At 36.3% G+C, this 14,358-nt stretch overlaps 1 protein-coding gene across 9 annotated transcripts in view; it reads left to right on the top strand.

The window, feature by feature from the left end:
* SLC4A10 (solute carrier family 4 member 10) overlaps positions 1-14,358 on the top strand; it is a 171,431-nt gene that overhangs the window by 68,159 nt on the left and 88,914 nt on the right. For 6 of the 9 annotated variants that reach the window (XR_004498203.1, XM_015634508.2, XM_015634507.3 and 3 more), the window contains exon 2: positions 12,253-12,334. Coding sequence is in view for 8 of the 9 variants with exons in the window: in XM_015634508.2 (XP_015489994.1) it covers positions 12,253-12,334 (82 nt within the window). In the remaining variant the exon portion in view is untranslated. Of the gene's footprint in view, positions 1-9,345; positions 9,536-12,252; positions 12,335-14,358 lie in introns of all 9 variants that reach the window. The other 3 variants (XM_015634510.3, XM_015634509.2, XM_015634511.3) reach the window with 1 other exon arrangement.

The following is a 14,358-nucleotide window of genomic DNA, read 5'->3' as shown; positions in this document are numbered from 1 at the left end:
GAAGATTTGCTTGGTCTTCAGTGGTCACCTGAATGTAATAATGTCAGAAATAATTCTTGAGTTTTCTTTCCTTTTCTTTCCTGATGTGCTCTTTTTGCTCTATGTGGCTCTGAGAGCTGACAGTTCCTGTTTGGTCATATATCCATAAATCAGATCGAGGTCTAGCTCACGTCAGGACTGTGACTGTTATGATCTCATCTGTCTGGCTGACTTCAATACTTACATCTTTCCTTCACCTGATTACTGGTGCTAATATCATCTTTGCTTATCACTCTGCCTACATCACTTGCTATTTAGGGTCTATTTACTCATCTTCTCAAATACAAACTTCTTGTCTTTCTTTCAACAGCTTTGCATCTTGCCTTGTCCTTTCCCTTCCAAGACAGAGATTTTACCACAAGATTGAATCTTGTGTTTGCTCCACTGACAGTATAATATCAGTTTTGATTTCCCAATTGCTGTTCATCTTACTGATGTTCATCTTGCTGTTCATCATTAGGGAACTTTCTTTTACAGCACCCAATCTTTGAAGATCCTCATCAAAACTCTGTAGTCTTTAAAGTGAATTATGACCTGTTAATGACTTGGCAGATGTGCTAGTTGTGTTCATCTTACTGCAGTTAGGTTGCTAAGTACCCTTAACCCATAACTATGTATTGTTTGTATTCCTGTAAGCTGTTACACCTCCTTTAAGTGATGTGATTATTGAAATATTTATAAATTCATTTTTTGACAAGAACATGTATGATGTTCTTGTCATATATTTGCAGGATGTATGTCAGTGGAGCCTATAAACTTCAGTTTTCTTTCTCCACGTATGCATACACATACATACAGCAATGCTAGTGAAAGAAAAAGTAGGCAGAACTTGCAGGTCTGAGGAAGAATGTTTGTATGAGTAAATACAGATCAGCAGATTATTATTATTTTTTAATACCTACATTAAGATTGTGTGATTGCGCTTGAAGAGGAAGAATGTGTTGCACTAAGTCTGAATGAGTGTTTAACACTGAAACAGACTCCACAGGGAATCACTGTTCTTGGAAGCGTTCAAAAAATGAGTGAGTGTTGAAAATCTTAGTGTATAGTTAAGTGGCTATTGGGTGGTATTAGGTCAAAGTTGGACTTGATGATCTTGGAGGTATTTTACATCCTTAATGATTATACTACAAGCCTGGTACAACTTGTAATAAATCAAAGATTGATCCAAAGACCTTGTGGCATGTTTAAATTATAAGAATTTTCCTTTTGTATTCACCACGAAAGAATCCACTCTTTAATAAAACGAGATGGTGTTATCTTGACAAGGAAGGGTATGAAGGGCATCTGTTGGATATTATTTTTTGTCATCATTCTTCTAACTCTTTTCACTCTAGAGCAGTACAGCGAAATAGAAGTAATGGTATGTAACTCAAAAATTTCATTACCTGTGATGTGCCAGTAAAACTTGATATCTAGTAATTTCTGCTTTTTTCCTAAAGTACTGACCACTGGGCTCTTTTAGATAAATACCGTTCAAAGCTCTGTCTGATGGACATTGTTGTGTCCTTTCTTGCTGTTCTCTACATTTGCATAGGGGTCTGTCAATTTAGTGGCATTCTGAGAAAATCGACAATGAAAATAATAGCAGTCTTTTCAAAAAATAAAACATTTTCATGTAGAAGCACTGATGAAAAATGTAATGCCATGTTCATACCTACTTTCTACTCTGTACTAATACTTGTCCCTTTTGCTTTCCAGAAGTTACATTCTGTAATTTCAATATGAATTACACTATTAAAGTCATATCAATCATTTTTAACTTTTAGCTTGTTCCGATTTTCAAGTGTCTTGACTAGCCTAGGACAACCAGATATTGTTGTCCATCACATGGAAGTGATAATTTTAAAGCTTCCAGATTACAACAGATGAGCAATACGTACAAATTTAATTCTTACTTCTCTGAGAAGTAGGAAGACCAGTTGAGCTACTGTTTAATTCATATTTACCTTTGATTCTTTAGCAGTACATTTCAAATTCCTGAGAATATATCTTGTACTGTCTAAAGTTGTTAGCTATACAAATCCCTCCTTATCTAATCCACTGTCATGATCATTTTTCCAATATATTTTGAATGAGTCTTCAGTATGAAAGTTTTCCTTACAGTATGGTGTTTCATTACCTGGGCAGAAATGATGCACAAGTTACTTGGCATTTGAAATCTGTTTGTTTGTCCTGTTATTTCTCAGAATACATTATCAATGTCATTGTCTCATTTATTTTCTGCCTTTTCCTTCCCTGTCCTCACTGCTCCTGTACTGTTTCCTGCTTTTCTTAATGCCTGTGTGAATTAACTAGACCACCTGAGCATTCAGAAGCTGTTAGTAATATAAGTGGCTTGGAGGATTTAATTATTGTTTTTTTGTCTTCTTGTGAACAGGGAGGGTTCTTAACTCTTTTCTCTAGCATTACCTTTCCTGGTCCCCATGGCTTACTGATGATCTGAGACAGATGAAGAGGGAGAGAAAAGATAATCAGAGTATCATTGTCTAACTGTGAGATGAAAAGTTTCTCCTTTCTTATGCTCTGACTGTACAGACAGTGCAAAAGGTCTCTTCATTTCTATGCTGGCAGCTGTTCATTTGCATGCAGCAGAACATTTCTTGGTGATACAAATCTGTGTTTTTCAGCCACATAAATTACAGTTGCCTTGATAAAAAACTCATGACAACAGAATAAAAAAGATCAACCTAAATCTTTGGAGAGCAGAAATACTGGGTCATCAGTTCTAGATTTTCTGCTGAATTTACTCCATGAAAATATAGATTATTTGGGTACTATTTAGACTAAACCCCACATTTGAATTTACAGGTTTTGATCAGGGAGACCTGTTAGTTTTTTTCAAGGAAGCTGTTTGCCAGTTTCAGTTTAAAAAAGGCCAAACAAACCAAACACAATCTTCTTTTCTCTTCTGAAGGACAATACGTCATGTAGAAGTCAACTTTGAAGGATCACAAGGAATCAGTTTTAATCTTTGGGCTTGTAACAGAAAATTCTATGGTATTGGATGTTAATTTTTTCCTGAAAATGAAAGACAGTTAAATAGTTATACTATTTTTTTAACACTTCAGTTAGATTTGGTTCAGCTGGGCTACCTCCACTGCTAGATGGGAAACAGTATCACTAGTGTTGGAAAACTTCTGTGTTTGGTCAGCATGAGAAACCTTCCTGCTGCCTTCATAATCCTTGTATTGTGTTTGAAGAAAGTGTTTGTCAAATATGATGTAAAGTGGTTTGAGAAGCAGAAGAAATACATGACATTATATTGGTGTTTCAGAAATAGTGATTTAGTTTATTATTGATCTTGCTGGCTTATGATGTCAAGAAAAGGTGGTTTTGAAAGGTGGTTGGCATATATTTGCATCTAAAAGATGCAGTTGCCAAACAATATAATTTTTGTGGCTATCTGCAAAGGAAAAGAAAAACTTTCTTCTATGTTGTAGTTGCTGAAATGGGATCTGATATGTTGGTCATGACCCTTTTTCTTCTTTGCACTTACTATTTCCACATGAGTGGCTGCTTCAGGAAGACTGTCTTCTATGATTCCTCTCCCTGACCCTATTTTGAGGTAAAGAAATCTGAAAACATGTCATAATTTCTGAGGCTGAAAGGAGACCCTCTAAGATGGGACATGTATCCAACATAAAATCAAATACATCTTATTGCTGATTAAGAATCTAGCAATTACATAATTTTTTTCCTTTTGCAGCTAAAATCTTATTGCATAGTGGGCTTAAGTCTGCATGTTCAGCTTCTAACTGCACCTAAACAGGGCTGTTATCCTGGATCTGTCCTCACTTGGCACTGGGACAAGAGAGAGGCCAGACAAGCTAAAATTAAATCTCATTTGGGCTTTGGATAAAGTCTTCACATCCATCTTCTTTCTGTTAGACTTCTCTGTAGTAGCTGACATAGCCATTGCTATGAAGTGAGAAAAGGGGATTTCAGCTAATGGGACTGCACTAGAATGACAGAAGGCATTGAAATAATAACCACAGAGGAGAAAATAACCATCTATGCTGTTCTGCCCTCTAGAACTTCTAAGTATTTCACAGTGTAGTAAAAAATAGGAAGTAAAAGGAATAAAATCTCAGTCATACAGTTATTACCCTACTTCTACATCTACATAGTAGCAAGGAGCACTGTCTTATTTATTCAGACATCTGGCTGGAACTAGAAATTGAATAAAGATTAGGTTGCAAATCTGGCAGAAGTGATAGGATAGAAGGAAAGGCAGAAGTTTTGAGACTCTAAACATGACTGAAAATATTCAAAGAAACACAATAACCTAAGTGTCTTTTTCAAGTTTTTTTAAGGTGTTTGCATCACTTAGGCAGTCCTGAGAATTTTACTCCAAGACATACAAAATATAAGCTCAGCTACAATTAATTGTAGGTGCTTTAAAACAGGTACCAGAATCCAGAAGGAATTTAACAGTTCATTATTTGATTATTATATCCAGTGCTCTGAGGGATTTATCAAGCATTGTAAGAGGGAAAGCTTTTTGGTCCATGTTCTATTGCAGTTGTCCCCATCCCCCCCATCCACATCTGCCTTGTTAGACAGACAAAGTGGGCACCTGGCCATTGCAACACGTTAAGCTACTATTTTGCCTTGATTTTTTGTTTAATTTTTCAAATAGAAATGTTGTCTTCAGTTGGATAGTTGTATGGATAATAGATAAAGAGTGTGTCATGTTTGCCTTGCAAATGGAAGGAATATATTGTTTCTAACTAAAATGGCTTTTCTAAGAAAGAAGATTCCGTATCAAATATGAAGGAAATATTTTTGTGAGCATTCATTTATGCATCAGTTTATAGCTGCTATATTATGCATTATGATATATAACAAGCACAGGATGCTTCAATGCAGATAAACAGGAATTACAAGTACTACTGAGATTTAGATCTGTATAAAACCGGTTTTTTTTGCTTGTGTTTTGTTTTATTTATAACAATACTTTGTGCTTAATGTCTGAAATGATTCTCTATGTTTGTATGTTACAGAAATTGCATTATAACATTAAATATGTGCTCAGTCTCAGGCAAGTAGCAAATCAGTTCTATGAAGCCAGTGCTGATTAGTGCAATTTTTAGCAGCATTGCAGAACATGAAATTTCATTATTGAGTCATGCTAAACATTATCTTGGCTTTTGCTATAAAAATAGAGAAGAGGAAAAAAAGACAGAGAAGGATGCTTTTATGCATATGACATGCAGCCCTGGGGAAGATGCAAATCTGGGATGAAAACTAATTGCTTTTTACTTTGTTACATAGCCTGAACTATGTGGAGCAGAGCTGACCAAAAGGAAAGCCATGCTTTATGTTAACCAGCAGTGATTACTCCAGAAAGCTGCCATAAAAGCAGTACCATTAAGGGGACGCTTAAAAAAATGGTCCTTCAGACCTTACAGAACAGACCTTATTGCATTTTAAATGTGTTTTGTTGGGTCTCCTTTGATAGGTAGAGGGGAAAAGGATGATATAATGTAGCTAGTGGAATGGAAAAGCAATTATATTTCATCCGAAAGATAAAACTCACTGTGCTTTCCATCTAAAAAGATTGCTACATATGGTTATATGCATTTTCAGCAATTAAAGATGATAATATTAAAAAGGTTCATTTTTTTTTAAATGATGTGTGCTTGTCTTTAGAAAGAGAAAATAATTGTAGGCATACACATTGTGCATTAAATCAGTTTCATGTGAGCCTGTCGGCTCAAGGACAGTTTAAAGGACAAGACTGAACATGGCTGTCAGCAGTGATTTTACAGGGAGGCAGGTATCTACATATAGCAGCATTTTAGCCATTTAGGTTAATTGTCTTTGCAAAATATTTCCAATATGCACTTAGTAGCTCTTGAGTTCAAATAATTTAGTGTTCCATATCTTTAGTAATGCCATCTTCATGAAATGTTAAGCTGAACTCAACCACAATGACCTTAAAAATACAATTACTGTGCAATGGATCTATAAAATGAATACAACTCGAAACAGTAATGTTGGAACTGAGAAGGTAATCATGCGTGTGGTGTCTGCAAAAATGTTTAGTATTTCATTACAGGCCATTGGAAAGGTAAACACACATGTTTTATACTGCTAACAATATGATAGTATGTATAAACCAAAATGAACATATTAGCATTCCATCTTTTAAGCATATGTAATTATTGGTAATATAAAATAAGTGAAAAAAATTATATGTTTGTCATGGTGTAACCCCAGCCAGCAGCCAAGCCTCATGCAGCTGCTTGCTCACTCCCACACCAGTGAGATGGGGGAGAAAACCAGGAGGGTAAAAGTGAGAGAACACATGGATTGAGATACAGGCAGTTTAATAGGGAAAGCGAGAGTCTCCCGTACAAGCAAAAGAAAACAAGGAATTCATTCCCTGCTCCCTGTGGGCAGGCAGGTGTTCAGCTATCTCCAGGAGAGCAGGGCCCCATCGCAGGTCATGGTGACAGGAAGACAAATGCTGGCACTCCAGATGTCTGCCCCCTTTCCTCCTTCCTCCCTTCTCTTTATACACCGAGCATGATGCCATGTGCTCTGGAATGTCCCTTTGCTCAGCTGGGGTCACCTGTCCCAGCTGTGTCTCCCAGGCACCCCCAGCCCCTCTCCAGTGTGGCCGTACAAGGAGCAGAAAGGGCCTTGGCTCGGTGCAAGCCCCGCTCAGCAATAACAAAACATCTCTGTATTATCAACCCTGTGTTCAGCACAAACCCAAACACAGCCCCCTACCAGCCACTGCACACAAACTTAACTCTACCCCAGCCAAAAGCAGCACAACATTACAGCTTTCAATTGTTTTTAGGAAGGCAGTATTTCATGTTTTATGCTGACAGGTGTTCCTGAGTTCCAGATGGCATTTCAGAATTATGTAGGTTGTCTAATCATGAATAAGGGGCTTATATGGAGAAGCAATTAATACCATGATTATTTTCCTTATGAGTCAGCAGGTGTGTCATATGCATAATTTGTAGTGTGTGAAAAATCAAAATGGCTTCTGCTCTGTTATATATTTTACAGAAAGATGCTGAAAAAAATATTCTTTATGATTATGTTGATATGATTTATGCTGTGAGTACGTAATTAAAATTAAAAGAATGTAATTAAAAATGGAGAGGATTTGACTGAGAGGCTTAAAAACTGTGAAAAAAAAAGTGGAATATTAATACTCTCTGTAGCTGGTTTTTGCATTGTATTTCAGAGGGAAACAATCATCCAGTTTATTGAAAACACTGAACAAATATCAGGACAGAAAATAAAAGTAGCCAGGTATGAAGAAAATTAGATAAAAAGAAGGATAAAAAAAAAGAATTGTAGTTTTCTGTGTAAAATAAAAAAATTCTGTGTTATCCATTTTGACTCATCTACTCAAAATATATTAGATTCAGATATTCCTATTAGTGGATCAATGAACCTGCAAAGGGCAAGACAGTGAGACATATGCTTTGCAAGTATTTAATACGTCCCTGTTGTCCTATTTTCCTGTTTCCTAATGTATATTTATTGTTATACTAATATTTCATATACTGTAGTGATCAACACAGATGATCTTTAGTAAATGTATGCCCAGTGTCCAAGTAGTTTTTATGATGTATGCAACAGTGTCTTTTAAGAGAATCTATTGATTTTTCTCTTGTAGTAAATACATATAATACCTGTACAGATATCTTCAAATATTGCCACCTGGACTTCAGTCTACCTTGTTGTCATCCAGAAGATGCAGAATATGTCCTAATTCCATCATCTAGAAATGTACTGAAGTTCTGCAAGAGTATGTTTCTACATTAGCACATACATATTTAAATAGGTTTATGTGCCTTTGTAGGGATCCACCTTTGAAAGTAAATTTCCTTTTTCTTTCCACCCAGTCATCTACAATGTGATGAAAGGATAGACAGTTTGTAAGAGCTGTAACTGAAAAGACACATAAACATCTGTCATAAAATGATGCTTCTCAGTTTTTCTAAAAGTGTATTTTTTCATCAGTTAAGTTGTTCTGAAATGTGGAAGGGCAGTCCGCAGTTCTGGGAGGAGGCAGGCTAAGGATCAGCCTCTTTACAACCTGTTACGCATTGTAGTTAGGGCTGTGTCATAGCTAAAGAGGGGCACTTTGGGAGGCTTTCCAGGAGGTCATTTTTATAGTTGAATATTCTGACATTTATTGAAATATCCCAAGTGGTGAACTTGATCAATACATAGGTGGAAAGACCACTTAAGGCATTTGGTTTTGGTTTCTAATTCATGGGCCTTTTTATTCCTTCTAACCAATCCACTTAAAATTCCTGGCAACAATTGTAGTCTCACTTTGTACTCTGATAAGCAGGTTGTTTACCTAAGGGTTGAAAATCCAGGACTCATGGTGACCTTCCTCTGTGACAACTTACCAAAAAGTAATGTCTTTGAAGGTTTGTTTCCTCTTATTTGGTCAACTTCAAATACATATTTTCAGTGCAATGTGGTTGCAATGTAAAGCATGCAGAAGATGACTCTACTGTCTGACTTCCTGTACTTGCCACTGTGTTTGGACTTGTAGTATGAAGAGACAAGTAGAGTAACAACTGTCTTTATTAGACTTTCATTAAATAGATTTTTTCCTGTGAAATACATGCAGCTTCAGCTGCTGCATGGTGAAGGTCATTCCAACATTCATTTGGAAAATGTAAGAGATGAAAAAAATCATGGATTGAGAAGAGTTGCTGGGCTCTAGTCTCTAAGGAGCTTGTGATTTCCATGTAAAAAGCTTTGGCTTTTCCTTGCTATTTTTTCTCAGACACATTATTTCTTCTACTGTGTGTTTGCTGGTATTTTATTACTGTAGGGAAATAAATTTTAGATCAGCTATTGAGTGATGACTATGTAAACCCATAAGATATTAACAAATATTATGAAATTGAGAGTGAAATGTTAGATTATTTATGACAAGTTTATTGCTTTCTGATTATAGCTTCATTGAAATATAATTCCACTGGCTTCTCCAGCATTGCTCTTAAATTAGGCTGTCAGGAAAACCTGCAGTACATTTATTCTTATGTATCTTTGTCGAAGTTGTGCAATGTAAAATTATTACAAGTTATTAATATACATTGGTTTGATGTAAAAAAAAAAGTTTATGTCTTAATATTTTTTATCAGTTTCTTATTTCCTGTCATTATCTATTCACACTGGTAAAATTTCTTAAATGGATTGACTTGGCACTTCTGTAGTGCCTTTCAGCTCTGAAATGCTGTGAAGATTTATTTTTGCACAGAGCAGCCCAGTGAGGAAGGTAGAGTAAGTATTATTATCCCTATTTTACAGATGGGGAAGCTGAGGCACAGAGATTAAGTGACTTTTCCAAGGCCACACAGCAAGTCAGTAGCAGATCCAGGATTAGCGCTCGGGGACTTCCTGGATCCCTCTTCCATGCTTTAAGCAGTAGACCACAGTGTTCACTGGACTCAGCAAGCAACTCATTGCAATAATGGACAGTTCCAAGGACTTGCACATGGTCAGTGTGTCCACACATTTGTTTGCAGACTGCTGCAGTATATCTGTATGGTTTCAATACTCCAGTCCTAAACTTTTGTACTTTCATCATCTGCAAATGGGTAAAAGGAAGAAGTGGTAGAATTCTGACATAAATGTGGCATGGCAAGGAAGAGCATTTAATTTTCATGCCTTATTCTGAACCTGCTGAAACCTGATGGGCCGAATGGCAGTGGTTTCATGGCTTTGAGGATGTTAGTGTGGAGTTTGGTTGGTGTGAATTCTGTCTTCCATGACTGTATAATGGTTAGTCTTGCCTGTACTTTCAGTTTCAAACTCTCATTTATTGCAGCACTTAAAAATAATAAGTTCATAGTTTTCCTTAAATTCTAATAAAAAGCAGAGCATTACTAATTGAAATTAATTTTTCAGTCTCTATTCATCCAGGGGAAAGTGGAGTGGGATCTGTTTTTACTTGTATTGCAATAGACCTCACCGCCCAATGAATTTAAGCACTAAACTACAAATGAACCTTTGTTTCACCTCTCTCCTCCTCCAAGGGGGCAGTACAGGAATCACAGAGATGACTTCTAGAGTAAATGCAGAATAGCTCTTGTAGGGGTAAATGCGAGGTGGCTTTCATGCTGCTCCCTGGGAAGTCAGCACGTTCAGTGCGAGGCCTGTTTAATTGGACTTTGCTCAGAGTTTGACAAGTGAATTGCTAACAACACAGTACTCCCAATTAAGCTGTTTTTCCCTGTAATATTAATGGAATAAACCCACTTCTGAGAATGAGGCAAGGCTGAGACTTGCTGTGACATTACAGGAAGAGGAGGCAGAGAAGTAAAATACTGCCAGAAGCTGAAAATTGAACACATGGGAAAGGAGAAGTCAAAGTGTATGAGCATATTTTGATAAATATTAATGAATTAATTTGTATTTAATTTACTTAGATAATCTGTAAAGGCTTTAAACTGTCCAGCAATTTAGTATTTTCCCCATTGTAAATTTTCCCTAACATTGCTTTGTTTCTAATGTGAATGTCTTATTCTAGAATAGCATTATTTATGATATGGCTCTAATACTTGGCCTTTGACATCCTGTCTAATCACTTACCCAGGGCATGGCATTGTTAAGTCTAACTCCTTTAAAATTGATTCATTTTAGTAAAATGATCAAATGGTTTGTGCAAAGTTCTACTTTCCTGGGACATCTTAATGGGTTATTAGCTAATTCTAAATTATTAAAAACCAAAACAGTTTTAATAGAAGTCCATTTCTTATTGTCATATTTTAGTTATGTGCTATTATCTGTGGGAAAGCTCTAATAAAGACATTTTAACACTTGGTCTTTCTTTCTTTAACAGCCCAGATGCTTGGTGCTGACACATTTGTAGGATTTTTCTATGTAAGATAGCTACAGCGTGACAGCTATTTTTAAAAAAGAAAGGAGCCTGAAACAAAAACTCACATCCAGAATGCACCACATCCAGCTATATAAGTGAATCCTTTAGCCTGAGGCATCTGATCTTTAAAGAGAGAGGTGCTCAAAGACTTTAATTTCTTAGTATATTCCATTGCATTCTATATGTAGATGTATATTTATCATGTAACAGTGGTATTTAAAACCCCTTGCTTCAGACTTGCATTAAGATACCAGTTTTACATACCAAAATCAAGTGGTTCTAGTTCTAATATCACTTACTAAAACCCCTCTACTAATGACAAGTAAATATATTAATTGATACTCTTGTATAACTCATCATTTTTCATAATTTAATGGAACCACTCATGCAATATACACTCTATTTAGCAGCTGGATTTTTTCACAAGTGATGTCAAACTTGTAGTGAACTCATTTTAGCACAGCATCTAGTGTCTTGTTGCTGAACTCCCAAAAAATTTTTCTGTTCAAGGAAATGAGTTGGTTTTCTTTTCTTCATGTCAGAAATTACAAAATCACTAATTGCTGTACCTTACCTAGCCTGAGTACAATGCACTAATTGATCACATACTACATTTACAGTTCAGCAGAGAGCACAGTTACAATGCATATGTGACTACAGTGTAAAATTAAACATGAAGTACATATTCCTGAGGAAGAATAGCTTTTCTGTTTTCTGCTATTAGTGTATGCTGCCTCCCTTTATACTAAATTCAGCTTGGTGTTTGTAAAGAAAAGCAAAAGCTTTGCAATTCACCACTAAGTGAAGCCAATTGTTTTCGTGGTGTTGGTTTTATTTCTTACCATATTGTCACTAAGTATTATTGTCTAGCTTTGCCAAAATATAAGGAGTCTTAGTAATTAGTAATTAATAATTAGGGAATTCTGCATGTACCTCAAGGTCCTGGTCTAAGGACAAAACTAAATGTGCATCCCCTTTCTTAATGTGCATGAGAATAAAGCTGCCTTGATCAGACATTTCTTCTCTCATCTCCTTTTGTCCTATTGGCTCTTGTTTTTCTTGGTTTCCAGTAACCAGTGTTTACTCACCATCTTGCAGATTTTACCAGGGGAAGTTTTACATGTCAAAGTTAGCTGTAATCATACCTCAGTAAAAATTGATGCATAAGAAATAGATTTAACAAGTAAAATTTAATTCTTAAACCCCTTTTTGTTCCTAAGTCAGAAAAGTTAATAATGAAATACTAAAAATATCTTTGTTTTCTAGTACTATACAATCTTGCCAATAGTTCCCAAATGAAAAGTAGCTTGTCTGTCCTTTTTTCTGTTTTGTAGAGAAATGATGAAGAGGCTGTTGTGGATAGAGGTGGAACTCGCTCCATTCTCAAGACACATTTTGAAAAGGAAGATCTAGAAGGTGAGGGATGATTTTTCTGTGCTTTATATTGTCACTTCTGAAAGTACTAAAATGTAATTCTAATGTGTAATCTGACTTGAGCAGGGATGCAAAAGAGACAAGAGAGTAAAATCTCATCATTTATTTTAAAAAGAAATACTGTTTTCTTGTCACAGCGGTGTCCAGAAACAGATGATGGTGGAAGGAGTTTACTATGGTCAAGTCCTGTGCATATGCATGTGTGATTTTAGATAAGTCTTTCAAGCTTTCCAATATGCAAATGCAAGCAGGACTGCTGACCTAGTACTCATAAAGGCTTCTGCATTTGCATTACAATCCTCATGTAGTTTCCTAGCCACATCTTCAACTGAATAAAAGCATTTCTGGAGTGTCAGAGATTGGATACATATTTGCTGATATTTACTGCAGAAACCACCTAATTTGACCATGTACAAGAAAGTGAGAAATTGTGAGAATGGTTTAGATACTGCTCTAATGAGTCAGTTGCATTTCTGTTTGTTTGGTATCCCAAACTTTGGTTACTACAGTACTTTAACTCTTGTATTGAGTTGTATGAGCCTCCAAGTCACAGTTGTGATGAAAATGAGTTTCTGTTTCACATATGATATCCCTTTCCTGAGACTGGAACTGGCTGATTTTGTTAGCTTCTTGTAGAGGGGACATGGAGGTTCCTGTCTTTGTCACACAGATCCACCTGAACTAGCCCAAAAGAAATACTAAGATCAACATCCTCCATCTGAAAAGTTCCCTGCTTCAGGTTTAAAATGAGGTAGTTCCAGCTGTGCAGGAACTTGAGATTTCTAAATGCCTTGATTACTTCATCAATTTTTTTTTATTTTTTTTCCCTGTCTGTATGAACTTTGTGTTCTCTGATACATGTTGTCCATACTGATGATTTCATTGAAATACCAATGGTACACAGCAACTCTCTGTTACTACTTCCTTTAGCAATGCCTCCCTGGAAAAGCAGAGGTAGCTGCATTTGAGAGGGGCCTGGCAGTGTCTGTGTGATGTTGTCTCCCACAGAAGGATGTTAGGTGCTGTGCAGTGGGGCATGGATGAGGTAGGTAGCTCTCTACTCAGTCTAGGGGAAGTCTGGGTGTGTAAGGATAGATCTCAGGTAGGATGTTTCAGGGTGGCATTTAGAGTTGTGGTGTCTCCAGGGGTAAGAGTACCACTGGGGCAGGCTGGCAATGACGGTTTTGGGCTTAGGCACAAAACCTGCTATTTTGAATTTCACATCGAATCTGTGGTCATCAGTCCCTTGATTGTGTCCTTGATCAAAGAGAAACCATTGTATCTGGTGTCCTTAGAGAAACACCCAATAAAAGAGTGGGAGCTCCCTGTCTCCCTTTCTCAATGGTACTGACTCAAAGAGCTTTTGTGGGGTGAGTCTACCCACAAAAATATCCTTTTGCTGAGTCATATTGTATATGATGGTAAGGTGGCATTTTAAAAATGGACAGCTTTCTGGGGAATGACATCTTCAAGCTCAGTCACATGAATAGACCGAAGCATTAAGGTTGCCAGAGTTACTGTGATGTTCTGCATGTGACTACATGGAACATAATTTAAGAACTGTTTTTCATTATTTTTTTCCCTACCATCCTATGTATGTAGAGTTGCTCCTGTGAAATATCAGCGAAAATACTATTTTAAAGATCTGCTCTTAGGATGTTATCAATAGAAATTGGAACATGGCAGTGATGCTCCCACAATCTTTCCATCAATTTAAATTGAATTAAATTTCAAATATTGAAAAATTCTGCAGTTAGAAAATAAATCTGCTTTTATTAAAAATAAAGTCTTATTGTTTCATGATGTTCTAAGAAAACAATTTTTCAGTGTAGAATCAATGCTTCATAATGCAGTTAGCTTTCTCAGAAAAATTTCATGCTTACTCTAAGTTCAGATCAGGTTGTCTTTAAATAGATAATCACTACCTTCAAAAATACTAAGTGACATAATAAGTTTTGAAGAGATAGCAGATTTTAATATCCAGTTGCTGTTAATAGCATGTCCAT

Source organism: Parus major, chromosome 7 (genome assembly GCF_001522545.3).
Source record: "Parus major isolate Abel chromosome 7, Parus_major1.1, whole genome shotgun sequence".
Lineage (NCBI taxonomy): Eukaryota > Metazoa > Chordata > Aves > Passeriformes > Paridae > Parus > Parus major.
The sequence above is the reverse complement of the archived record's forward strand: the minus strand, read 5'-3'. Positions and strand labels throughout refer to the sequence as shown.